The sequence below is a fragment of the Carassius carassius genome, chromosome 39 (assembly GCF_963082965.1).
Source record: "Carassius carassius chromosome 39, fCarCar2.1, whole genome shotgun sequence".
Classification (NCBI taxonomy): Eukaryota; Metazoa; Chordata; class Actinopteri; order Cypriniformes; family Cyprinidae; genus Carassius; species Carassius carassius.
Window position 1 is genome coordinate 10,099,336 of NC_081793.1, and position 26,791 is coordinate 10,126,126.

A 26,791-nucleotide genomic window follows, 5' to 3' on the forward strand; every position below is an offset into this window, starting at 1 on the left:
GGGGGTCTCTAGCGCCCCAGGGGTACAACTTGTACCCCTCTGCGAGGTATGCTCTCGCACAGCTTGATAGCCTCTCCAAATGTGGTGATTCACATGTTTCTGCGAAATTCTCTCTCGGAGCTACGATCCGTCAAAGTTGGCCGTAATGCGTTGTCTATGCGATTTTTCGCCCGATATTTCGCCCGGTGTACGAACATCGTACGCCCGAACGCTTATAAAAGTCATAGCACACCATTCCCGAATAGGCCGCACGATTTGACGCCTGTTTCGTTGGTCTGTGACGAAAACTGCGGGACAAGTTACGCGCCGAAATTTGTACGGAAGAATAATAATAAGAATAATAAGTATGTGAGATAATAATAGTGATGCCTTGCCTCCGGCAAGCACCACTAACTAGAATGTACATTTCCTGAAGAAAATGTGAGTGGTGCTTGCAGTGGCAAAAATCGCCCCTCTGTTGCTAGGGTGTTGCAATGAGGTTGCTAGGGTGGTTGCTAGGGTACCCAGTGTGGTTGCTAGGGTAATCTGGGTGGTTGCTATGGTGGTTGCTAGTGTACTTATGACGGTTGGTAAGGCCATTGCTAGGGTTCTCAGGGTGGTTTATATGGTAATCAGGGAGGTTGCTAGGGTGTTGTTATGTGGTTGCCAGGGTACCCTGGGTGGTTGCTAGGGCGGTTGCTAGGGTCCCCATGATGGTTGCTAGGGCCGTTGCTAGGTTACCCAGGTTGGTTGCTAGGGTAATCGGTATGGTTGCTGGGGTGTTGCTATGTGGTTGCTAGGGTACCCGGGGTGGTTGCTAGGGCAGTTGCTATGGTCCCCATGATGGTTGCTAGGGCCGTTGCTAGGGTACCCAGGGTGGTTGCTAGGTTAATTGGGGCGGTTGCTAGGGTGTTGCTATGTGGTTGCTAGGGTACTCGGGGTGGTTGCTAGGGCGGTTGCTAGGGTCTCCATGATGGTTGCTAGGGCCGTTGCTAGGGTACCCTGGGTGGTTGCTATGGTAATCGGGGTGGTTGCTAGTGTGTTGCTATGTGGTTGCTAGGGTACCCGGGGTGGTTGCTAGGGCGGTTGCTAGGGTCCCCATGATGGTTGCTAGGGCCGTTGCTAAGGTACCCAGGGTGGTTGCTAGGGTAATTGGGGCGGTTGCTAAGGTGTTGCTATGTGGTTGCTAGGGTACTCTGGGTGGTTGCTAGGGCGGTTGCTAGGGTCCCCATGATGGTTGCTAGGGCCGTTGCTAGGGTACCCAGGGTGGTTGCTAGGGTAATCGGGGCGGTTGCTAGGGTAATTGGGGCGGTTGCTAAGGTGTTGCTATGTGGTTGCTAGGGTACCCAAGGTGGTTGCTAGGGTCCAAATGATGGTTGCTAGGGCGGTTGATATGGTAACTCGGGTGGTTGCTATGGTAACCTGGGCGGTTGCTAGGCAGTTGCTAAGGTACTTGGGTTGGTTGCTAAGGCGTTGCTAGGCAGTTGCTAGGGAGTTTTGGCTGGTTGCTAGGCAGTTGCTATGGTATCCTGGGTGGTTGCTATGATGTTACTAGGTTGTTGTTAGTTGTCACAGATGGTCACTATGTAGTTGGTATAAAGTCCTTGGCCAATTTGAGCACTTAGCTAATCACTATTAGCATGTAGCTAATCACTGCTAGCATGACTAGCATGTTAAAAGTCCAGTTTGGTACCATGAGTCAAAAAATCCAACCGCCATGTCTGTACGATGTTCTGATGCAGAGATATAGGTCATGCAAAACGGTTGCTAGGGTAATCCGTTTGGTTGCTAGGGAGTGGCTTGGCAGCTGCCAATGATGATACTCTAAAGGCTGCTTGCAATATAAACCAACCCCCATGTCTGTACAATGTTCTGATGCAGAGATATAGGTCTTGACAAATGGTTGCTAGGGTACTCTGTTTGGTTGCTAGGGAGTGGCCTTGCAGCTGCCAATGCTGATACTTCAAAGGCTGCTTGACAATATAAACCAACCCCCATGCTTCTATGTCTTTCAGATGTTAAGATATCTATCTTTGGATTTAGGTTGCTAGGTAGCTCTTAATGGTTGCTAGGGCGTGGCTATGAAGTGTTGAAGGTGATTCGTGATTGGCCATTTGCTGCCCCGAGTCAAACGAGCCCACCCTCATGTTTCTATGACACTTCTATCCAAAGTTATTCATTTTATCTTTTTCAATGGAAGTCTATGGAGCTTGTTGCTATGGCGCTCTATATGGTTGCTAGGGCGTGGCTTGATAGATTCACAGTGATCCTGAGAGACTGATTGGTTGCCTGATTCAAATGAGCCCACCCCCTTGTCTCTATGACAGTGTGATCCTGAGTTATGTTCAATACAAAATCCCTAGGTAATTTCCCATAGTAGCCCTCCCTATACTTTGTATTAGGGGCAAATTTGGGGGGCTATTGCGCCCCAGGGGTACAACTTATACCCCAATGCGGGGTATGTTCTCGCACAGCCTGATAGAATCTCCAAATGTAGTGATTCACGTGTTTCTGCGAAATTGTCTCTTGGAGCTATGATCCGTCAAAGTTGGCCGCAATGCAATGTCTATGGGATTTATCGCCCGATTTTTCGCCCGCCGGACGAACATCGTACGCCCGATCGCTTATAAAAGTCATAGCACACCATTCCCGATTAGACCGCACGATTTGACGCCTGTTTCGTTGGTCTGTGACAAAAACTGCGGGACTAGTTACGCGCCGAAATTTGTACGGAAGAAGTAAGAATAATAATAATAATAAGTATGTGAGATAATAATAGTGATGCCTTGCCTCCGGCAAGCACCACTAACTAGAATGTACATTTCCTGAAGAAAATGTGAGTGGTGCTTGCAGTGGCAAAACTCGCCCCTCTGATGCTAAGGTGTGGTTGCTAGGGTCCCCATGATGGTTGCTAGGGCCATTGCTAGGGTAATCAAGGTGGTTGCTAGGGTGTTGCTATGTGGTTGCTAGGGTACTCTGAGTGGTTGCAAGGGTCGTTGCTGGGTTACCCAGTGTGGTTGCTAAGGTAATCGGGGTGGTTGCTAGGGTGTTGCCATGTGGTTGCTAGGGTCCCCATGATGGTTGCTAGGGCCGTTGCTAGGGTACCCAGGGTGGTTGCTAGGGTAATTGGGGCGGTTGCTAGGGTGTTGCCATGTGGTTGCTAGGGTACTCGGGGTGGTTGCTAGGGCGGTTGCTAGGGTCCCCATAATGGTTGCTAGGGCCGTTGCTAGGGTACCCAGGGTGGTTGCTAGGGTAGTCGGGGCGGTTGCTAGGGTGTTGCTATGTGGTTGCTAGGGTACCCGGGGTGGTTGCTAGGGCGGTTGCTAGGGTCCCCATGATGGTTGCTAGGGCCGTTGCTAGGGTACCCTGGGTGGTTGCTATGGTAATCGGGGTGGTTGCTAGGGTGTTGCTATGTGGTTGCTAGGGTACCCGGGGTGGTTGCTAGGGCGGTTGCTAGGGTCCCCATGATGGTTGCTAGGGCCGTTGCTAAGGTACCCAGGGTGGTTGCTAGGGTAATTGGGGTGGTTGCTAAGGTGTTGCTATGTGGTTGCTAGGGTACCCCGGGTGGTTGCTAGGGTCCAAATGATGGTTGCTAGGGCAGTTGCTATGGTAACTCGGGTGGTTGCTATGGTAACCTGGGTGGTTGCTAGGCAGTTGCTAAGGTACTTGGGTTGGTTGCTAAGGTGTTGCTAGGCAGTTGCTAGGGAGTTTTGGCTGGTTGCTAGGCAGTTGCTATGGTATCCTGGGTGGTTGCTATGATGTTACTAGGTTGATGGTAGTTGTCACAGATGGTCACTATGTAGTTGTTATAGAGTCCTTAGCCCATTTGAGCACTTAGCTAATCACTATTAGCATGTAGCTAATCACTGCTAGCACGACTAGCATGTTGGAAGTCCAGTTTGGTACCATGAGTGAAAAAATCCAACCGCCATGTCTGTACGATGTTCTGATTTAGAGATATAGGTCATGCAATTCGGTTGCTAGGGTAATCCATTTGGTTGCTAGGGAGTGGCTTGGCAGCTGCCAATGATGATACTCCAAAGGCTGCTTGCCAATATAAACCAACTCCCATGTCTGTACAATGTTCTGATGCAGAGATATAGGTCTTGAGAAATGGTTGCTAGGGTACTCTGGTTGGTTGCTAGGTAGTGGCCTAACAGCTGCCAATGATTATACTCCAAAGTCTGCTAGCCTATATGAATGATATAAACCAACCCCCATGCCTTTATGATATTCAGATTTGAAGATATCTCTCTATGCTTTGGGTCGCTAGGGTGCTCCAAATGGTTGCTAGGGCGTGGCTATGAAGTGTTGAAGGTGATTCGTGATTGGCCGTTTGCTGCCCCGACTCAAATGAGCCCACCCTCATGTTTCTATGACACTTCTATACAAAGTTATTCATTTTATCTTTTTCAATGGAAGTCTATGGAGCTTGTTGCTATGGCACTCTATATGGTTGCTAGGGCGTGGCTTGATAGATTCACAGTGATCCTGAGAGACTGATTGGTTGCCTGATTCAAATGAGCCCACCCCCTTGTCTCTATGACACTGTGACCCTGAGTTATGTTCAATACAAAATCAATATGTAATTTCCCATAGTAGGAAAAACACAGTGTTTCATGGGCGATCCCTCACCATAGTATGTCTATGGGGCAACTTTGGGGGTCTCTAGCGCCCCAGGGGTACAACTTGTACCCCTCTGCGAGGTATGCTCTCGCACAGCTTGATAGCCTCTCCAAATGTGGTGATTCACATGTTTCTGCGAAATTCTCTCTCGGAGCTACGATCCGTCAAAGTTGGCCGTAATGCGTTGTCTATGCGATTTTTCGGCCGATATTTCGCCCGGTGTACGAACATCGTACGCCCGAACGCTTATAAAAGTCATAGCACACCATTCCCGAATAGGCCGCACGATTTGACGCCTGTTTCGTTGGTCTGTGACGAAAACTGCGGGACTAGTTACGCGCCGAAATTTGTACGGAAGAATAATAATAAGAATAATAAGTATGTGAGATAATAATAGTGATGCCTTGCCTCCGGCAAGCACCACTAACTAGAATGTACATTTCCTGAAGAAAATGTGAGTGGTGCTTGCAGTGGCAAAACTCGGCGCCCTGTAGCCACCCATGATGCCTGTGTGATGTTGTGGAGCCGTGATATAAGTACTTTATATTGCTATATGGTTGCTAGGGTGCTCTATATGGTTGCTATGGTGTGGCTATATAGTTTATGGGGTGTTATTTAAAGACTATTGGCCAGCCTGAATCCAAAAAGCCAGAGTCAGTGTTTCTGTATTGTTATTTTGCTGATATATAGCTTTTAAATGTAGCTAAACAGTTGCTAGGGTGCTAAAAGTGGTTGCTAGGGCATGGATATTAACTTGTTAGGTCACTACATATGGACTGCTTGATAGGCCGAGTCAAATGAGCCCACTCCCAAGCCTCTATGTCTTTCTGATCCAAAGAAATAAGGTCAGATAATTTTTCCAATGTTAAGTCTATGTGATATTTTTACACAATTTCTTCGTCCGCTGTACGAATATTGTACTTCCGATTGCTTAGAAAAGTCATAGCACACCTCTCCTCAATAAGCCGCATGTTTTGACACCTCATTCATGGGTCTGCGACAAAAAATGCGGGAGGAGTAGCGTGCCAAAGTTTTGTCAAGGCGAATAGTAATAGTGATGCCTTGCCTCCGGCAAGCACCACTAACTAGAATGTACATTTCCTGAAGAAAATGTGAGTGGTGCTTGCAGTGGCAAAACTCACCCCTCTGTTGCTAGGGTGTTGCAATGAGGTTGCTAGGGTGGTTGCTAGGGTACCCAGTGTGGTTGCTAGGGTAATCTGGGTGGTTGCTATGGTGGTTGCTAGTGTACTCAGGACGGTTGCTAAGGCCATTGCTAGGGTTCTCAGGGTGGTTTATATGGTAATCACGGAGGTTGCTAGGGTGTTGTTATGTGGTTGCCAGGGTACCCTGGGTGGTTGCTAGGGCGGTTGCTAGGGTCCCCATGATGGTTGCTAGGGCCGTTGCTAGGTTACCCAGGTTGGTTGCTAGGGTAATCGGTATGGTTGCTAGGGTGTTGCTATGTGGTTGCTAGGGTACCCGGGGTGGTTGCTAGGGAAGTTGCTATGGTCCCCATGATGGTTGCTAGGGCCGTTGCTAGGGTACCCAGGGTGGTTGCTAGGGTAATTGGGGCGGTTGCTAGGGTGTTGCTATGTGGTTGCTAGGGTACTCGGGGGTGGTTGCTAGGGCGGTTGCTAGGGTCCCCATGATGGTTGCTAGGGCCGTTGCTAGGGTACCCAGGGTGGTTGCTAGGGTAATCGGGGCGGTTGCTAGGGTGTTGCTATGTGGTTGCTAGGGTACCCGGGGTGGTTGCTAAGGCGGTTGCTAGGGTCGGCATGATGGTTGCTAGGGCCGTTGCTAGGGTACCCTGGGTGGTTGCTATGGTAATCGGGGTGGTTGCTAGGGTGTTGCTATGTGGTTGCTAGGGTACCCGAGGTGGTTGCTAGGGCGGTTGCTAGGGTCCCCATGATGGTTGCTAGGGCCGTTGCTAAGGTACCCAGGGTGGTTGCTAGGGTAATTGGGGCGGTTGCTAAGGTGTTGCTATGTGGTTGCTAGGGTACCCCGGGTGGTTGCTAGGGTCCAAATGATGGTTGCTAGGGCGGTTGCTATGGTAACTCGGGTGGTTGCTATGGTAACCTGGGTGGTTGCTAGGCAGTTGCTAAGGTACTTGGGTTGGTTGCTAAGGTGTTGCTAGGCAGTTGCTAGGGAGTTTTGGCTGGTTGCTAGGCAGTTGCTATGGTATCCTGGGTGGTTGCTATGATGTTACTAGGTTGATGGTAGTTGTCACAGATGGTCACTATGTAGTTGTTATAGAGTCCTTAGCCCATTTGAGCACTTAGCTAATCACTATTAGCATGTAGCTAATCACTGCTAGCATGACTAGCATGTTGGAAGTCCAGTTTGGTACCATGAGTGAAAAAATCCAACCGCCATGTCTGTACGATGTTCTGATGCAGAGATATAGGTCATGCAAAACGGTTGCTAGGGTAATCCGTTTGGTTGCTAGGGAGTGGCTTGGCAGCTGCCAGTGATGATACTCCAAAGGCTGCTTGCCAATATAAACCAACTCCCATGTCTGTACAATGTTCTGATGCAGAGATATAGGTCTTGAAAAATGGTTGCTAGGGTACTCTGGTTGGTTGCTAGGTAGTGGCCTAACAGCTGCCAATGATTATACTCCAAAGTGTACTAGCCTATATGAATGATATAAACCAACCCCCATGCCTTTATGATATTCAGATTTGAAGATATCTCTCTATACTTTGGGTCGCTAGGGTGCTCCAAATGGTTGCTAGGGCTTGGCTATGAAGTGTTGAAGGTGATTCGTGATTGGCCATTTGCTGCCCCGAGTCAAACGAGCCCACCCTCATGTTTCTATGACACTTCTATCCAAAGTTATTCTTTTGATCTTTTTCAATGGAAGTCTATGGAGCTTGTTGCTATGGCGCTTTTCCATGGTTGCTAGGGCGTGGCTTGATAGATTCACAGTGATCCTGAGAGACTGATTGGTTGCCTGATTCAAATGAGCCCACCCCCTTGTCTCTATGACACTGTGACCCTGAGTTATGTTCAATACAAAATCCCTATGTAATTTCCCATAGTAGGAAAAACACAGTGTTTCATGGGCGATCCCTCACCATAGTATGTCTATGGGGCAACTTTGGGGGTCTCTAGCGCCCCAGGGGTACAACTTGTACCCCTCTGCGAGGTATGCTCTCGCACAGCTTGATAGCCTCTCCAAATGTGGTGATTCACATGTTTCTGCGAAATTCTCTCTCGGAGCTACGATCCGTCAAAGTTGGCCGTAATGCGTTGTCTATGCGATTTTTCGCCCGATATTTCGCCCGGTGTACGAACATCGTACGCCCGAACGCTTATAAAAGTCATAGCACACCATTCCCGAATAGGCCGCACGATTTGACGCCTGTTTCGTTGGTCTGTGACGAAAACTGCGGGACAAGTTACGCGCCGAAATTTGTACGGAAGAATAATAATAAGAATAATAAGTATGTGAGATAATAATAGTGATGCCTTGCCTCCGGCAAGCACCACTAACTAGAATGTACATTTCCTGAAGAAAATGTGAGTGGTGCTTGCAGTGGCAAAACTCGGCGCCCTGTAGCCACCCATGATGCCTGTGTGATGTTGTGGAGCCGTGATATAAGTTCTTTATATTGCTATATGGTTGCTAGGGTGCTCTATATGGTTGCTATGGTGTGGCTATATAGTTTATGGGGTGATATTTAAAGACTATTTACCAGCCCGATTCCAAAAACCCCAAGCCAGTGTTTCTATGTAGTTATTTTGCTGAGATACAGCTTTTAAATGTTGTTAAACAGTTGCTAGGGTGCTAAAATTGGTTGCTAGGGCGTGGCTATGAAGTAGTTATGTCACAACATATGGACTGTTTGATAGGCCGAGTCAAAAGAGCTCACGTCCAAGCATCTATGCCTTTCTGATCCAAAGATATGAAGTCAGATAATTTCCCAATGTTAAGTCTATGGGATATTGTCACACATTTTCTTCGCCCGCTGTACGATTATCGTAAGTCCGATTGCTTAGAAAAGTCATAGCACACCTCTCCTCAATAAGCCACACGATTTGACACCTCATTCATGGGTCTGCGATAAAAAGTGCTAGAGGAGTAGTGTGCCGAAGTTTTGTCAAGGCGGATAGTAATAGTAACAGTAACACTAGAATGTACATTTCCTGAAGAAAATGTGAGTGGTGCTTGCAGTGGCAAAACTCTGCGCCCTGTAGCCACCCATGACGCCTGTGTGATGTTGTGGATCCAAGATATATGCTCTTTATATTGCTATATGGTTGCTAGGGTGCTCTATATGGTTGCTATGGTGTGGCTATATAGTTTATGGGGTGTTATTTAAAGACTATAGGCCATGCTGAATCCAAAAAGCCAGAGTCAGTGTCTCTTTATTGTTATTTTGCTGATATATAGCTTTTAAATGTAGCTAAACAGTTGCTAGGGTGCTAAAAGTGGTTGCTAGGGCGTGGCATTGAAGTTGTTTTGTCACTACATATGGACTGCTTGATAGGCCGAGTCAAAAGAGCCCACTCCCAAGCCTCTATGCCTTCCTGATCCAAAGATATGATGTCAGATAATTTTTCCAATGTTAAGTCTATGGGATATTTTTACACATTTTCTTCGCCCGCTGTACGATTATCGTACATCTGATTGCTTAGAAAAGTCATGGCACACCTCTCCACAATAAGCCGCACGTTTTGACATCTCATTCATGGGTCTGCGACAAAAAGTGCTGGAGGAGTAGCGTGCCGAAGTTTTGTCAAGGTGAATAGTAATAGTAACACTAGAATGTACATTTCCTGAAGAAAATGTGAGTGGTGCTTGCAGTGGCAAAACTCGCCCCTCTGTTGCTAGGGTACTCTTGATAGTTGCTAAGGTGTTACTATGGTACACTTGGTGATTGCTATGGTGGTTGCTAGGGTATTTGGGGTGGTTTCTAGGGTGTTGCTATGTGGTTGCTATTGCTTATTTTTTTATTTTTTTTTTGTGGTTTTCAAGGACAGAAATCACTTACCAAACTATTTTTTATTTTATTTTAATAAAATAAATAATAAAACAAAATGTTAAAAATAAAGTACAGCACAAGCAAATCATGCAATGACTGTGGCAACTTTAATATTTAAAAGAATACCTCAGCGAATTTATTGCTATCCATGTTCAAACTGATTGTATTTGATGAATATATGATTGACCTGAAGAATAAAAACTTTACCATACACTTGAACAGTTATGAGCTACGTTTATTGTTTTATGTATTATAACTATAACAAATACCCGCAGAGAGAGCCAACGGCCTGGTGATATTTCATTTTACAGCGCGATTCAATGTCGTTTAAAAATGTATTTATTTCGAATATTTAGATCTAGGTAAAATCAGGGGGACTTTTATTTTGAAATCGCGATGCATAGAGGTACGTTGTTGTATTCTCCCGTGTTTGCAAAGATGATTTACGTTACGAATCTAGTGAGATAACCCACAAACACACACACACTGACCCCACCCCTCCCAGATAAACATTAAGCAGCCCCACAGTACAGTATATGCAAGTTTGTGGACCGAGCAGCAGAGATGGAGAAGCGCTCTTCACTTGTAAATTATAACAGTGCAATACAGAGTCAAAATTTGCGTGCGTTCACAAATGAAACCCTAACAAACAGCACATGCAATAAAAAACTAAACAATGTAATGCAAGCAAAGGATCAAAGGTTTTCCCACAAACTCAACTTCATACCAATATCGCGAGACTGCTTCTCACCTGTATTAGTAATATCGCGAGATCTCGTGAGCTCCCAAAAGTCAGGTGAAATGGCTATTTAACACACGCTGCATTGTTCATTTTGCGTGAAAATGTTTTTATCCAAACCAAAAATGAACAGTAATTTCATACATGCCTTTTTAAAATTCAAATATTTTTCAAGGACCTTTAATATGGCTGTTTTCGGGGTTTTTAAATGTCAAAAACTCAATATTTTATAAAGTACTAAATTTAAATACTATTTGCCTGAATCAAAAAGACCAACTTTTAGCTAAACTGCTTATATTTTCAGTGAATTGTAAAGCTTTGCCACACAGTAACATACGGTCATACATTTCTGCTTCATTACTGATTTTCATTTACCATAAAGTTTTTATTTTTTTTGGAGAAAGTAGTATTGATTGCCAGCCACAGCTTTGTGAAGTGTACTGAGAGTTGAGGTCACCTGGGGGTGCTTCATGACGGAGGACCTTTCTGTACTCCAGACACTTACCAACACCACAGTGGTGGACTGTTTATTTACAATAAACAGTTGGGACGGGTTCATTTGTCAGACCAGAGAAATTAATAAAAAAAATAATAAAAAAAAACCTTTATGCTGTTACTAAACTATGTATGTCTATCTACAAAATGTGTTTGTAATTTCTTCTGTCAGGTGCATATATAGTTAGTTAAATGTGCATTAACTGTTGATTTTGCACTCATAACATATTAAGGAATGTACTGTCACGGCAACCAAGTTTTATCAACAATATTCAAATATTTAGGCTGACATTTTAAGTCTTTCTAATGATACTCATCCAGATCAAGCATGTGATCTTAGCAGGTTTAGTGGTAAAACAAAGTTTGCTTATTGGATTTGCAGAATTATGATGAAAACAACACATATTTACACACAGTTTTCTTCATGTATAGAAGAATACAAACCTTATTTAAAAGTTTAACCATCTTATTGTACCATCTGTGAATATACCCTTCAATAAAGACAAACATAAAGGATTAGCCAATTCACCTAAAATGTTTATTAAGAAGAATCTCGCCCGAGCCCAGCCACAGCTAAATCCTGTAGCTTTTAATTCACCACAATGAAATATTCTTTGTCAAATTAAAATCAATGATTTCTGGACACAATAAGGTTAATTAATTGTTTTGCAATCCTTAGTCCTGACAATTAAATATTTTAATGAAAAATAAAATATGTTAACAGTGAAAATATGCAGAAACATATCGTCTCCTTGATTTAAAAAAATGTATAAAATCGTTTCTGGAACCAGCATACCTCGAGTAAGCAAGGTTTGGGTCAACTGACTGAGAGTATATGTGACAGTAAGTTAACCTTGCTTTCTGGAAAACCTCCTGGACCTTCTGTGAAGTTCACAAGAACACATTAAATGTGCCACTGAAGAAGATTCAATAAAGACAAAAACACTTGATGTGCCAATTCAACCAAAATGTTTATTAAAAGTTTTAGAAAACACCTGTTGTGCCAAATCCCACCCTATAATGTTGCACTAGCTCACATATAAATATTATTTTAACTTCATATTAAAATTATCGAATTATGAAAATAAAAAACAAATATCTTACTGTTGCAATAATAAAGATTTTTTAATCAAGTTTCTATTTTGGCATAATAGTGATGAAAGTGTTTGAATTATTGTTTTAATAAAGTGAACCTTGTGCGTGTTGCATTTAAAGCCATTAAAAACTACTCAATTACCGTCCATGATTGCGTCTATTACTGCACAAGTGTTTATAAGGGGCATAAGCCCATACATAAGCCCTGTGATTTCAGAAAACAATAACACCCCTTAGCATTTCTGAAAGCACTGTTAATCAAAGCATCACAGGGCTTACTGCTTTACTGTAAGTGACTAAGCCATAACATGATTTCACTTTTATTTGTTAAAATTTCTATGATTTAATAAAAAAATTATGAATTGAGTCACAAACTGTTGTTTTGGAAACCCTGGTCGGCAGGGACGCAAGAGGGACACAGGATTTGACACAACACCCCCAGTGAGCAAGCCAGTGGCGACGGTGGCAAGGAAAAAACTCTTAAGGAGATAAAAAACCTTGAGAGGAACCAGACTCATCAGGGGGAACCCATCCTCTTCGGGCATGGCGTACACATTATAAAAACATTCTTACTCAAGCTAATATATGAAATATTAAATTGAGACCAATTATTTAATATAATAAGATAATTTAAAATCTATATTAAAATTAATTAATCGATCATCTAAAGGCAATCAGGGGTATAATGAAGCATCTCCTGCCATCTAGCCGCTGGATCTGACATGGCAAACAGGCTGGACACCCTGAGGTAGAGGAGGTAAAACAGATATGATGATCATGTTAGTGAACTGAATTTAATTTTTTCATTCTGCAAGACTTACAGAGAATAAACTTTCATGTCAGATGTATGTCTTGCAAGAGACATTTCTGCTCTCTCACTTCTGAGAACCATCATACACTTTAAAATCTAAGCGTTCACATCAAAGCACATGTCTCTGAACAAACACACTGCATGATAAAATGCACTGAAACACTAGATCTTACCAGTATTATTGACAAACTTTACCTCAGTGCTTTAATGTGCTTCTTCCATTGCTTCTTTGGTCTTCAGCATTGTCTTCAACTCCAAACACATCTGGTCGCGTCCTCTGGCAATGAAATTAATAAATGAATAACAGGATCACTGCATACACATTTACTTATAAACTAAAAAAAAAAAAAATAATAATAAAGTAAACTAAAACTTACTGAAAGAAATTAGCACATAAGCTGGTATCCAGCTCATCATCATCAGTGGTGAAGCACACTTGATCTTCTCAGACATTCTGACTCACCAGTTCCTGAAAAACATCAAAATCAAAATTAGATTAAAATGTTCCTTTAAATGTGGTTATTGTGTGCAGTAGCACAGTGACTGAAGTGACATCTTTTAACACTTACCTTTAGATGGTATATTGCACACTCATATCCAGTGTTGCAGGACTGCTATGGTCTCCAAAATCTTCCTGCAACTTTACAGAAGAGCACATATCAATATTAGAATAGCAGAGGACTGCAAATTATATATCCAGTACACATTCTACAGACTGAACACAAAATCAATTGAAACAAATGTTACGTTAAGGTAAAAATCAAATACATCACAACAGTGTCTTACTACTTCTCACTTAACCTTACTGTCTTTTATGACTTACTGCTGCTGTTACTCTCACTGTCTGTGTCTTCCCTGGAGTTATTACACTAATCCTGACTGTGTCCTGTATTCTGCTGCCTTCACTTCCTGTCCTGCCTGGAGCTGCCACACTACTCCTTCGTCCTTCCTGCTGCTGAACTCTAGATAACTCAGTGACACAACACCTTCATATTACAACAGACAACACAATATAACCGCAACGTCACTGTCGTCGATGGAGGAGGATAAGTGGAACCCCAGTTCCGTATGGCTTAAGGCCAAGACACCACTGATACAAAAGCCACTGGGGAACTAAGGCTGGTGTAGCCCCACTGTTGTCGTTAATGCTGATTCAGTGGCCCCAGTGACCTGGTATAGCGGGCAATTTACCTATGGAAAAAAACGCAATACACAGTACACAGGATTGTGGTAACTGTGGTAGGTCTGTAACACGTCCGATTGATGGCAGAAGTCCGGATTTGAAATGTAGATGTGGTCAAGTAGTGTGTGCTTTTCCGTTGTCGCTGATGTAATCAGTTGCGTGTATCCTCGAGATTGAAACAACTCCAGAATAGGTTTTTTTCCAGGGTGTAGGAGGTCCTCGTTGAAGTCTCCACAGATGATGACAAGATCGTTGTGTGTGAGGTCCAGGTAATCCAGCATACTGTTCAGGTTGGTCAAGAAATCTCCAATACTATATTGTGGTGGCCTATACACAGCTACCACTGCTGCTTTTATTGGGGAATCCAATTTGATCACAGCAAACTCCAGATCAGTCACATTTTGTATATATTGCCTGGGCTGAGTTGGAATGTGCTCCTTGCAATATATTGCGACTCCACCTCCATTTTTCCTTCCAAGTTCTTGATGTGTGGAGTAGGAGACATGCCTGTTGCGTGTGAACAAGTTGTATCCTTCCAATTGGAGATCTGAAGTAGACAATCCAGTCAGGTGGGTTTCTGTTAAACACAGAACATCGGCGAGTTGTAGCTCATGATGGCATCTGATATCCTCCATGTGAGATGCCAGTCCTTCCGTGTTGTGATGAATGATGGTGAGTGTCTGTTCCTGCCTATTTTCCCTCACGTGCTGCAGAAGTGGCATGATTTCTTCAACTCTTGCTCTTCTCATGCTTTGCAAAGAGGTCGTGATTTCAGGATCAGCATATATCTTCTTGTCGTCGAAATCCGTAATGTGTAATCCTTGTAGAGATGTCGTTCTGCTGAGGGCAACGTAGGCCATTCCCGGCTCAAAAATCTTCTTCAATGACACTACTGCAGAGTGCATTGTCATGCCTTGAACTTTGTGGGCTGTGCAGGCGTAAGCTAGCTTAATGGGAAACTGTCGACGAACGGCTCCTTTCCGCAGACTTTCTTCAGATCTCTCAATGTAAACCAAGACGTCTTCTTCACCTCGTACCTTTTTGCGGTGTTTCTGACCGGCGTTCGGATTGTCAAGTTGAAGTCCTAACATTTGTACTGTGGCGATTCCATCTTTTGTTTTGGTGACGATGTTTGCAATCGTGCCAAAACATCCATTGACAATTCCATCTTCTACATCCAGGTTCCTGGTTACCATCACACGAACTCCCACTGCAACTTGCATTGTGTCCAGCAAGTCATCCTTTTTTCCAGTGACAGGTTTGTTTAATCTCTTTATCCTTCCTGTTTTTGGGTCTTTCCTGTAGTCTTCGGCATCAATCGTTATGATGTCAGTGAAAAGGGCCTGTACAATCTCGGTATTGTACTTGTCAACTTGTTTGTTAGTGGCGAATATGTGCAGAGCATCACGTGGACAGTCTTCTGGCTTCTTCACAGCCTGGAATAACAAAGCTCTATCATCTTCCCTGAGAGCTTCTGTCTTCTGCCTCACTCGTAGTCTGTTCAACAGTTCAGCGAAAGCGAGGTCTTCTTTTTGCCGCATGATCTCTGTGAGTATGATGATTTGAAAATGGTCCTTCCAGAAGTCCAGCATATCCTCTTCATACACACAGAGCGGTTTGGCTTTACCAAGCGGTGGCAGTTGATAATAATCCCCTACAACAAGGCAAGATATTCCTCCAAAAGGTTTCTTGTTGCCTTTGATCTGTTGAAATCTCCAGTTTACATAAGTAAACAGGTCCTTAGAAACCATGGATATTTCGTCGATGATAAGAATCTCCACGTCGCGTAATCCTGCTCTCACTTCATCAAGGGCGTTCCCAAGTCCTTGATAAGGTGGCTTCAGACTCCTTGGCAGTTTTAAAAGGGAATGCAGCGTTTTACCCGAGATGTTGAATGCTGCAGTTCCAGTAAACGCAGACAACAGCACCGTGGGCACGGAGAGATCCCCTTCTTCCCGGAGTCGAGGGAGTTGTCGCAGAATCTTAGTTGCTTCCGAGTGTATGCACTTGATGACGTGTGATTTCCCACAACCTGCACCGCCTGACAAAAAGTAAAAAAACTGCTCTGGATTGTGACCCCACACACGCTTCTGACACCACTGGCGGACAGTGTAAAAAATTGCTGCCTGCGTCTCATTTAGACTCCTAAACATCTTCTTCAGATATTCATTAGTCATCTGTGGTGCCTCAATCTGTGGTACCACTCCGTCTCCATCTTCACGACGAATCTGATATTCCGGAACATCATCCTGTTCATCTTCTTCTTGATGGACGTCTTGTTGTTCTGCAATACACTCCATCCGATCAACGTCGATTTCAGGTGCAAAAGCACACCAAGCATTCTCAGATGGTCCTTCCCGCTGCAGCTGTTCATATGCTTCGTCCACTTTTTTGCCGTGCTTTTCAAACTTCTTCTGTTGTGCTTTAACTAAGCCACGGACAGGGAATCGGAGATTGGGGTGTGACGGGAGTTCCACAAGTCCCCTTTTGTAAAACTCTTGATACGTTGGAAACCGTTGAGGTTTCAGCTGTTCGTTGACACGATGTGGCACGTAAAGTTTTACCATTGTTCCGCAAAACTTCTCCGGTTGCTTCTCCTCCGAAAAGCGAGCATACCTGATAATTGCAGCCTTACCAACAGTTCTCTTCTGAATGAATCCCATATCGTTGAGGAGGGGGAGGACATTCTTTCCTTTAGTTTGCCGACCATACACAACACGGTAATTCGACACAAAGTCTGCAAGGCACATCTTTTCAAACTCCAGTGTTTGAGGCCTTGCTCTGTATTTCTCTATAATACCTGACATCCAGACATCCTCTGAATCAGGATCTTTGCTGTGTAGGACACTACGGGGCAAACTCATCCTCAGGGCATCATCATCCGTCGGGATAAACACAACATTTCGTGAACACTTCTTCATTGGTAAGCTGCATGTTCGTGCCACAGACTCCTGAGCACTCACTTGTCTGTGTTTGGAGTAGGCCTGCATTATCTGCTTCATTTCGTCCTCTTCGTTTACGTTGGTTTCACGAACACCCTTGATCACGGTCTTCAGGTAATCATTCATTTCGTGTTCTGGCTTGGAAATGTAGGACAACATATACATGATGCAGCTGAAAGAGTCAAGGACGAACTGTATGTCCATGTTGGCGTTCCATGCCCTCAGCAAATCTGGGTTGTATCCATTCACCCAAGCCTCCTTTGGATCACGCTTCAGCAAAATCACGTTTGAAGTGGACAGTGCCTCAGCGTATTTACAGTAATCATCCATGGACAGATTACATTTGGTCAGCAAGTCTGACAAGTTGTCAAAGGAGGCCTGGGGATCGTTTAACAAGTCCCACACTGGCTTGAGTTTAGTCCTGGCTTCTTTCATTGCTTTTCGAGCAGCGTCCTGTCTCCTCTTCTTTCTCTCTTGGTGGTGTTGGTCTTCATTTTCATCTTCCTCAGGACGTTGTGGAACGTCCCGTCTTCTCTTTTTTCTCTCTTGGTGGTGTTGGTCTTCGTTTTCATCTTCCTCAGGACGTTGTGGTCGTGGACGGGTGATGGTGGTGCTTGACATGGGAAGTTTAGGGAACCCATATCTACACAACACATTTCCTTTCTTGCAAGATTTGGAGTGCTTCCTGCTGTGAAGCTGAACTTCGGTGACAATTTTATGAAGCTCGGGATCGGTGGTAGGGTCCGGCAACTGGCAGGTTATGTAACGGTCAATAAAGTCACACACTACTTGGTCAGACTGATTTTCGAATTCGGGTGCCCCTTTTACCCAGGCCAGCAGATGAATGTGTGGGCTTCCTCTGGCTTGAAACTCTACACGATAAAAGTAATCCTCGACTTCGCCGATGGGTTGAGCAGGTGACAAAAGCAGATGATTCATTAACGCATCCACTCGTTTCTCAAACATCCGCATGACGGTGACGGGGTTACTTCGGAGGATTTCACATTTCGTCATCCAGTCAAGCTCTGAAAAGACGACCTCTTCACCTTGCTGAGCCTTGATCGCCGTTATCACTTCTGGCCATCGCATTTCGGCTGCACTGAATGTGCAAAAAAAAGTAGGATTCCCTAACTGCCTGACCATGGCCTGTAGATCTCTCAACGTTTTCTCCCAATAAGATGGAGTGCCTCTCAAGGGTTGCATAAACCTTGTGGCGTCACGGCTGTGGACCAGTCTTTCGACCTCAAGATCATTCTGAAGAAGCTTGTTGGAGATTCTACGTCCATCTTTTGTGACAGGTTTGCCCTTTCGCAACTGGATAGACATGCTGTTTCTAGCCATGTGCGTTTCAGTGACAAACTGCGCAAAGAAGAGATAACTCTGGTCTTTGGCAAAACGAGTATCCACGCAGAACAGTCTAGCATTGAAATACATGCTTGGTGATAATGCAACTTGTCGTGCCTCATCAATTGTGTTCTGTCCAGTGGGAAACTGTACGGGGAAGGCCATGGCTTCCAATTTGGGAACCTTAAAAAATCCGACTGGCTTTTTCCCTTGAGCAGGCGCAATGCTGAAGATTCCCTCACCGTACGACAGCAAGTCCTGCCCAATGTCAAGTGGCTGCATGCATGTGTCCAGAGTGAGGCCAGGCCTGAGCTCATCCTTTTCTTCTGTGCTGACATTCTGGTCATCCTGTTCAGAGACAACAACTTCCTGTTTCTCCTCTGTGTCATCCAGCTTATCATCAGGGAGAAATTCAAATGTGGCAGCGTCACTAATCACAACGTCCCTGTATTCTGAATGCATCGCTTTCAGTTTTGCTAACGCTGCTAGCACATTGTGCATATTCACTGTATGGAAGTGTTGGTATCCTCTGAACTTAATGTGTCTTTTCAGCTTCACCTGTAGGAGCTGGGACTCACTGTTAGGCCTTGGGAGACAGTTAACTGTTTTCTCCACCTCAGAGGGCACACACACAACAGCACCATACACTGACCGCTGCTGTCCTTTGGGCAATGCAACTATTTTTGCGAAAGGAACAATTTTGGCGATAAGCTGTCGTTCAAGTACGTTCAGCTCAAGCAGTTCTGCAGGGATGGGTGGCAATTCAAGTCTGTTTGCCGCCGCAATAGAAGGCATGGATCCTCTCTTCAGATGGCTGTCACAGGTGTGGCAGATCCACTCCTGTCTTTGCTCTTCTGGAACTGCACAAGGAACTGAGCAGGCACTGTCACAAGCATGAACATATTTCCTGGTTAAGCAAAAGGCTGTAATATGAACATTTTTGCGGTATCGTGTTCTAATACACATCTTGACTTGATTTGGAAAAAGAGCCCTGTGACAGACTGTGCAGATGTAAGTTGGACCATGCAGAATTTGACACCGAAATGCAGATATGGCCTTCTGAATCAAGCTGTTGGACACAGGCTGGTTTGTCGCATCAGAAATGGGTGTTTTCTGGCTGAAACGAATGTATGGCTTGTATTTTCTCTTGATCCTTAATGCACATCTCAACTTGTGAAGAATGTGGAATCCAGCGTCAGTGAAACACTTCTGTTTCTTCTGGAGAGTACAACGAAGAATGTGATGTGACCTAAACTCTGAATCACTTGCATATCTTCTGGCCATGTAGTCTTTAATTTTCTTCTGGAAAAGGGCGTCAGTGTGGTACCTCCTGACCATGCAGTCCTTCTTCTTCTTCTGGAAAAGATAATCAGTCTTGTACCTTCTGAACATGTAGTTCTTAATTTTCTTCTGGAAAAGAACATCTGTCTTGTACCTGGTGACCATGTAGTTCTTCATTTTCTTCTGGAAAAGAGCATCAGTGTGGTACCGCTTAATTATGTACCCCTTCTGCTTCTTTTGGAAGAGAACATCTGTCTTGTACCTCTTGGTAATGTATTCCATCTTTTTGTATCTGGCAAAAGGATCTTCATCATACTTCTTTTTGGTAATCTCCCTTTTCTTCAGCCGAAACTGCATGTTGGTGGCATATTTCTCTCTCTCATATTCTCTTCTTTTTTGTTTTCGTACTTCAAAATGTGAAGATGTACCCACAAGTCCTGCATCTTGCTTTTCATAAACAATTTTACGCATTTCTTTTCTTCTTCGCTGCTTGTTTGTTTTTAAAACCTTCATGACACTTTGGTTTTTGTCATCTGTTGGAACAAGATTTTCAGGGATTCTGATGTCAGCAGTTGTTGGTTTTTTTGGCAGAGGTGAAGTTACTGGTGATGGTGTCACACATGCTGATGATGAGCATGGTTCCTCAGACTGTTGCTCCATTTCAAATGAAACAGCCATGAATTCATAGCAAGCTTGAGGACCACGATTCCAAAAAAGCTCAAGTAATCTGTTGATCATGTCATGCAGATTGGTGAAAGTTAGCATAACTGCTGTTCCATCACCAGTAGGATGTGGCCAACCTCCAGCAGTTCTGGAATGGGAATCAAAATATCCATATCTTCCAGATCTGTCTCTGAACACAGCAAAGCACTCTGGAGAAACAATAAGCAGTGCATGGCTGACATCTGTTGAGAGACACTGAAGTCTTTCATCAAGAGGAATCCACCATGCATCCATTTCCTGAGTTCCTCTGTCTCTCAGATACCCCATCACCACTTCTGACTTTTGGACGCTGTAGTTGTGGTTAGAAGTTGAGATGCTCAGAGGTACTTCAGCCATGCTTAGAAGATCCTGTCGGAATCTTCCTTCAGCCATAAGCTGCATTTTAATGCCGACATACAGAGCATCCCCTTCCTCTAGCACCCTGTCAAGATCAGGCTGTTCGAACGAAGTTCCCTCACTGTGGTACGCAAGGAATGTCAGAGCTACACATGTGCACTGACTGTTTCGTGAGAAAACATCATACCTTGCATCACTCTGGCAGTGAGACGCCTGCACGGACAGAATTCTAGATGTGCTGTCACCATCTTCATACTGCTGTCCATCAGAAACCTGAGCAACATCTTTACTGACGCTCGTCTGTCCTGTCAGGTCTAACTTTCTCCAACGAACTTTCTGAGCCCGGGATCTCCTACCTTTCCTAGGCATCCTTCAAAAGATCAAAAGACAAAATATGAGAAAACAGACCTAAGACATGATATAAAATAATCCATGACCTATCTACCTAGCCCGTTGATTAGAAAGAAATAACTTGGTCAAAGAGTTGGGAATTCTACAACTCCACATGCATATACAGACACAGAAATTTTGTAAATGTGATGCTTTCTCTGTAGAGATGGCCTGAAAATACCATCACATGCTGCATTTATGCAAACAAAGAAGTGCTTAATTTTCAAACATATTTCAAATTAGAATAAGTTAATTTAGTTAAATTACAGCCTTTTGCAATTTTATGATCATATTACTCAACCTTCTTTTTTTGGGGGGGGGGGGGGGGGGGTAAATGGCATTATATAATCCAAGTTCAACATCCTGATCATCTGTTCTGATTGTGTTTTATTATTAATAATAATAATAATAACAATAATAAGCAGATGATTTCATATAATCTCTTAAACAAATGTTTAGTGAACAAACATTTTCTTCATTATGCGTTTGAACAGATCTCCGATTAAAAATGACTGTAAAATGGTTTTAATGCAACAGTCAAATAGTACTGTATTCAATAAGCATTTTACAATTTTCAGTCACTTACTTCACTAAATGCTGCAGCGATACAACCTGCAAAGTATTCTCAAGAAAAAAAACAAGTTAATTGACAAGAAAAATAACTACTTGCGAATACAGCTAAGAAAGTTTTTTCAATAAAAAGAACAGTAGCAGATAAAAAAAATTATGAATCTAATATTAATGGAAACAAACTTTTTTTCCAAAGAAAAAAACAATAGAAGATTACACACAAATTATTAACCTAGTATTAAAAGGACTGAACTTAAATGAACAGTAGTATTTGAAGACAAATTACTAACTTAGTATTAAATTGAGTTAACTTTTTTTTTTTTTTTTTTTTTTTGGGTAGTGGGTGGGGGGTGTGGGGTGTATGGGTGGAGAGGGTTGGGGAAGGGTGGGTTGGGATTGATGGAACAATCAAGAACAATCAGAAGAACTTCTACTTGGAGAAAATCCAAAACCTGTAAAAGAAACACACATTAGCCAACTATAATTATAATAATATTGAAAAAGAAAACAACACTGACACACTAACCAGGTGTTCAGCTGCAGAGAAAAATGCAGGTCTTGCCCTGAATAGATCGTCTGCAAAACAACAAACAAACACACAATTAAAGATAGCCTATGTATGTCCCTTAGCCAAGAATTGGCTTAAAACATCTCTTCCATCTTTATTTGACCCTCTAACTTTAGCACTCACTATTCTACACTATTCTATTCTAAAAAATAAATAAAAAAATAACTACCTTTCTAATCTTTTTGTATTCTTTCCATTTTATTTTCATTTATTATAAAATTATAAAAAAGAACTAACACAAGCTTCCTCTATTCCTTTTCTATTCTCTGTTTTCTTTTTATTTATATAATTTAAAAGCCCTTGCTATGTGTACTGCGTTAAGCTAACGGAGACTTGTTATAGCAATTGTATATCATTGCTCTTTTATTGATTTTGATTGCTTCCATTGTCCTTCATATGTAAGTCACTTTGGATAAAAGCATCTGCTAAATTACTAAATGTAAATGTATGTGAAATAAGATCAATAACATAAAAAACGTAACATGTAAAGGCATCCATAAATGTTTTTCAGTACAGTCAGATCTTCAATATAAATTAATTATATTCCAAACCTAAAGCTAATGTAAGTGATTGGTCAAAGATTCCTCAGTCTTGTAAAACACAAAAGTAGCAAAATATAATATACTGACTGCCAAACAATATGACAAAATCTAAATGATTGATAGGCAGAAAGCATTTTTTTCTGATTGGTTATTCAACAAATTATGTTTTACCTGGTTATAAAGGTCTATGGCATTATCCAAACTTGCATACTTCTCTACTATATAGTAGGGTGAAAAGCAGTAGATGAAAAGTACCTGGATGACCTACCACTTCTATTGAGATTCTTTAGTTTAGTCTATCCCATGAGCCCACAGTAGCAAAATTGTGAATTGCATTGTAACTTATGCTGTAGCTCACGACAGTGATAACATTTATTCATTTTACATTTATTCATTTTAGCTGACGCTTTTATCCAAAGCGACTTACAATTGCTATATATGTCAGAGGTCGCACGCCTCTGGAGCAACTAGGGGTTAAGTGTCTTGCTCAGGGACACACTGGCGGTTCACAGTGGATTCGAACCCGGGTCTCCCACACCACAGGCATGCGTCTTATCCACTGCGCTAACACCACCCCATATACATGATAACATGACAAATGTAGTACATCTGCATACATGCCACACATATTAGATAAACTTATTACTCATTCATAAGAAGTATCTACTCTGAGAGTATGCAACTTCGAATGCAGCCCATGGCTATAACATAAACTGGTGCTATCGTTAAGGAAGGAAAACCTGTTTATAACTTAGAGCAACTTAAAAGGAATGGTTCCCCCACCAAATGAATATAATTTCATCAGTCTCTCGTTGACTTTATGAGAAAAATTACAAGCAAGGAAAATCATTGGGGCCTACAACATTCCCCAGTGAATTTCACAATCCTCCACATGCTAGTCACAGGTTCTGAAGTGCTATAGTGCATCAATGACTCAGTAGTATCTAATTAAGATTGCTTTGTCACCTGTTCATATTTTATCCATATAAAAAAAAACCTAACAAATAAATAAATAAATACAAATACTTACTGGATATTGTGCAGTGGAGAGTCTGTAGTGCTCGTAATGCTGTAATTTGAAAATAAAAATAAATTGTCAGACATAATATCTTGTTAAAATCTGTCAACCCCATAAACTACAACATCTCTAATTTACAAGATTTCCCATTTTCTTATTCCTGCATAGTGCACCTTTAAATGTAAACAAACCTCAAGAATTGCTCAGGAGATAAACCTCAATGATCAATCTAAACAAAGAAAGAATGAACAAAAAATTAATAAATTAATACTTGAAAGCACACAACAGGGACAGCTGATAACAACAAAATACAGGTCTACGACTTTCAATATACCTCTTATGACTTAAATCAGAAAAAAAAGATTGTATTCTTAATTTAAAAAATGAATATTCGGTCTATGCCCAAAACCATGTTTATAGTACATTTTTTACAATTTATAGTAAATTACATTTACAATCACACATATTAATAGGCATATGACAAATATAAGAGGACACAGAAAACACATCAGAGATATAACATGTAGATGTCAACCATATCTACACAAAACAGAGGAAACCAACCATAAGGCAACTACAAAAATAAATTACATGCTGGAGGCTAAAAATATTCTGCTATTCCATTTATTTATTTATTTTCAAAAAATACTTTTATACCCTCCATTAGCTGATAAATTCAGTAAAACAGTAATATTATCAATTATCATTACAGCTTAAATTTGTAATGTGATGGCAAACTGAATTATAATAGTTAACTCCATTTGTCAGTGTCATGTTATCAATGTTGAAAACAGTTGTGCTGCTTCATATTTTTGTGGCAAACTGAACTATAACTATTAAGTTTGGGTTCAATAATTGTTTTAACTTTTACAACCCCCTATGCACACCTTGGCAATATAATCGCTATTTATGTAACCATCGCCGGTTACATAAAAAGGCAAAGATATCTTACAATAGCACTGTTTCAACTGATTCTCATCAATTGAATGCAGTAGCTTGCGCTTCCTCTATATTTGGTGCACATGAACAGATCTTAGTTAAGCTTTAAACACCGTCTCTCCTCCCTGATGCATTCATTACTCAAAATAAATGAATGTATAAATAAACTGTTAGCACAATCGTCCAAGATTCTAACAAGTTCTCGCTTCAACCTGCTGACTTAAACCCATTAAAGATTACCATTATAAAATAACTTTAACGTTATGTTCAAGTAATAAATTACGAAAAACGTACATAAAGTGTAGCTGAACACCGCATCTAAATTGTAACTAAACAACATTATCTGTGGCCAAAAAAAAAAAAAAAACGCTTTTGCGCTCATTTAAGCGGGAGGCCGGCCGCACTCCACGACCGAGACAAACGGATAAATCCCGTTAATATATACCTCACACGGATTCCGTGTGTGAATCTGAGCCGATTCGCCATCACTAGCGTGTCAGACACGGCGGTCTGTGTGTAGTATCAGAGCTCGGTCTATTTTTACCTTATGGATCAGTGAAAACCACTATAGACGTTTATGGAACAGCAGAAAATACGTGCATTAATCACGACCAACACATTAATCAGGCCTCACGGATTTCTAATGTCTCAGTCCCCTCAAACAAAAGTAATTCTTAAATAGGCGGTTATATATGAAATACTGTCGTAAAAGGTACATTCCACCAGGAAAAGAGCGGCAAAAAAAAAAAAAAAAAAAAAAAAATCAGATTTCGCGCTCATTTGAGATCAAAGCGGGAGGCCGGCCGCACCCCACGACCGAGACAAACGGATAAGTCCCGTTAATATGTACCTCACACGGACTCCGTGTGTGAATCTGAGCCGATTCGCCATCACTAGCGTGTCAGACACGGCGGTCTGTGTGTAGTATCAGAGCTTGGTCTATTTTTACCTTATGGATCAGTGAAAACCACTACGTTATATAGACGTTTATGGAACAGCAGAAAATACGTGCATTAATCACGACCAACACATTAATCAGGCCTCACGGATTTCTAATGCCTCACAGTCACCTCAAACAAATGCATTTAATGAAACAGATGGTTAATATAAGGAAATACTGTTCTAAAAGTACATTTAAACAGGAAAATATACCATCGATCTGCAGCGGCCTAACGTCAATCACTAAACTCTGCTAAAATACCTTAAGAAAATGCACTATTGTTCATGCAATATTGCGCTAATATTCAGAATTAGCTAACATACACACAAACCTCAAGCAACAATAGTATAAACCACTTGGGCAACATATTTTATTTCTTAAAATTCTTTATTAAAGGCAGACATTACAAAAATAAACCATCTGTACTCACCTCTGGAGAATTCTGGAACATCTGTGGTCAGGCTCCCTCTATCAAAGTATTACTCAGCCAATCAGCACGAACTTCAGATGTGCAGCCAATAGTCATGCAGCGTTACTCTTCTATCCATGTAAGAGAGAGCGGTGGATTTTTTTTTTTTTTTTTCAAAGTGCGCACGAAGCCTTATTAAAAATTGAAGATCAATTAAAGGTTCCACATATTAAAAAGTCAAACACAGTTAAATTAAAATATTTCTGTCTTTGTTTTTAAGATCACCATGAGTCATATAACAGAATTCTTCAATAATGAGCACTTTAAAAATCAATACTTTCAAATAGTTAGCCATTAAAATACAGAGAAAGAGATATGATTTTATTAATTTAGTGATTAACTTTATCTTATTATTTAATAATTTCAAGGAACAATAATCATTATAACCAGTAATATTAAATTCTTTAAATGTTACATATTTCATTGATTTTATATTGACATAAAATAAAGGAACTTTAAAATATGGTTTGATGAATATACCTTGATGTGATATAATGACATACATATGCAATGAAATCAACGACACACACATAAAATATAATATATACACATTAACAGGAAGGAAGGTTTTTTTAGGTTTTTGTAGATTTCTTTAAGATTTTATATACAACCCGAATTCCAGAAAAGTTGGGACGTTTTTTAAATTTTAATAAAATGAAAACTAAAAGACTTTCAAATCACATGAGCCAATATTTTATTCACAATAGAACATAGATAACATAGCAAATGTTTAAACTGAGAAAGTTTACAATTTTATGCACAAAATGAGCTCATTTCAATTTTGATTTCTGCTACAGGTCTCAAAATAGTTGGGAC

At 41.9% G+C, this 26,791-nt stretch overlaps 1 protein-coding gene and 1 long non-coding RNA gene across 2 annotated transcripts; both read right to left on the reverse strand.

Moving 5' to 3' along the window:
• Positions 1-11,776: 11,776 nt before the first annotated feature.
• Positions 11,777-20,908, reverse strand: LOC132120905 (uncharacterized). Its single transcript, XM_059530127.1, has 5 exons — positions 13,554-20,908; positions 13,300-13,370; positions 13,108-13,199; positions 12,926-13,007; positions 11,777-12,662 (listed from the first exon to the last, which is right to left on the reverse strand). The coding sequence occupies exon 1, from the start codon at positions 20,906-20,908 to the stop codon at positions 13,922-13,924; it is 6,987 nt and encodes a 2,328-aa protein (XP_059386110.1). The 3' UTR covers positions 11,777-12,662; positions 12,926-13,007; positions 13,108-13,199; positions 13,300-13,370; positions 13,554-13,921.
• Positions 20,909-21,833: 925 nt separating this feature from the next.
• LOC132121351 (uncharacterized) lies at positions 21,834-26,058 on the reverse strand. Its single transcript, XR_009426261.1, has 5 exons — positions 25,937-26,058; positions 23,819-23,856; positions 23,640-23,678; positions 22,026-22,075; positions 21,834-21,951 (listed from the first exon to the last, which is right to left on the reverse strand). It is a non-coding gene; the product is annotated as an uncharacterized LOC132121351 (long non-coding RNA).
• Between the last annotated feature and the right edge of the window lie 733 nt (positions 26,059-26,791).

What these genes read in the sequence shown, in the direction of transcription:
- LOC132120905 (XM_059530127.1), bottom strand. Translation starts at nt 20,908, where the DNA reads ATGCCTAGGAAAGGTAGGAGATCCCGGGCTCAGAAAGTTCGTTGGAGA.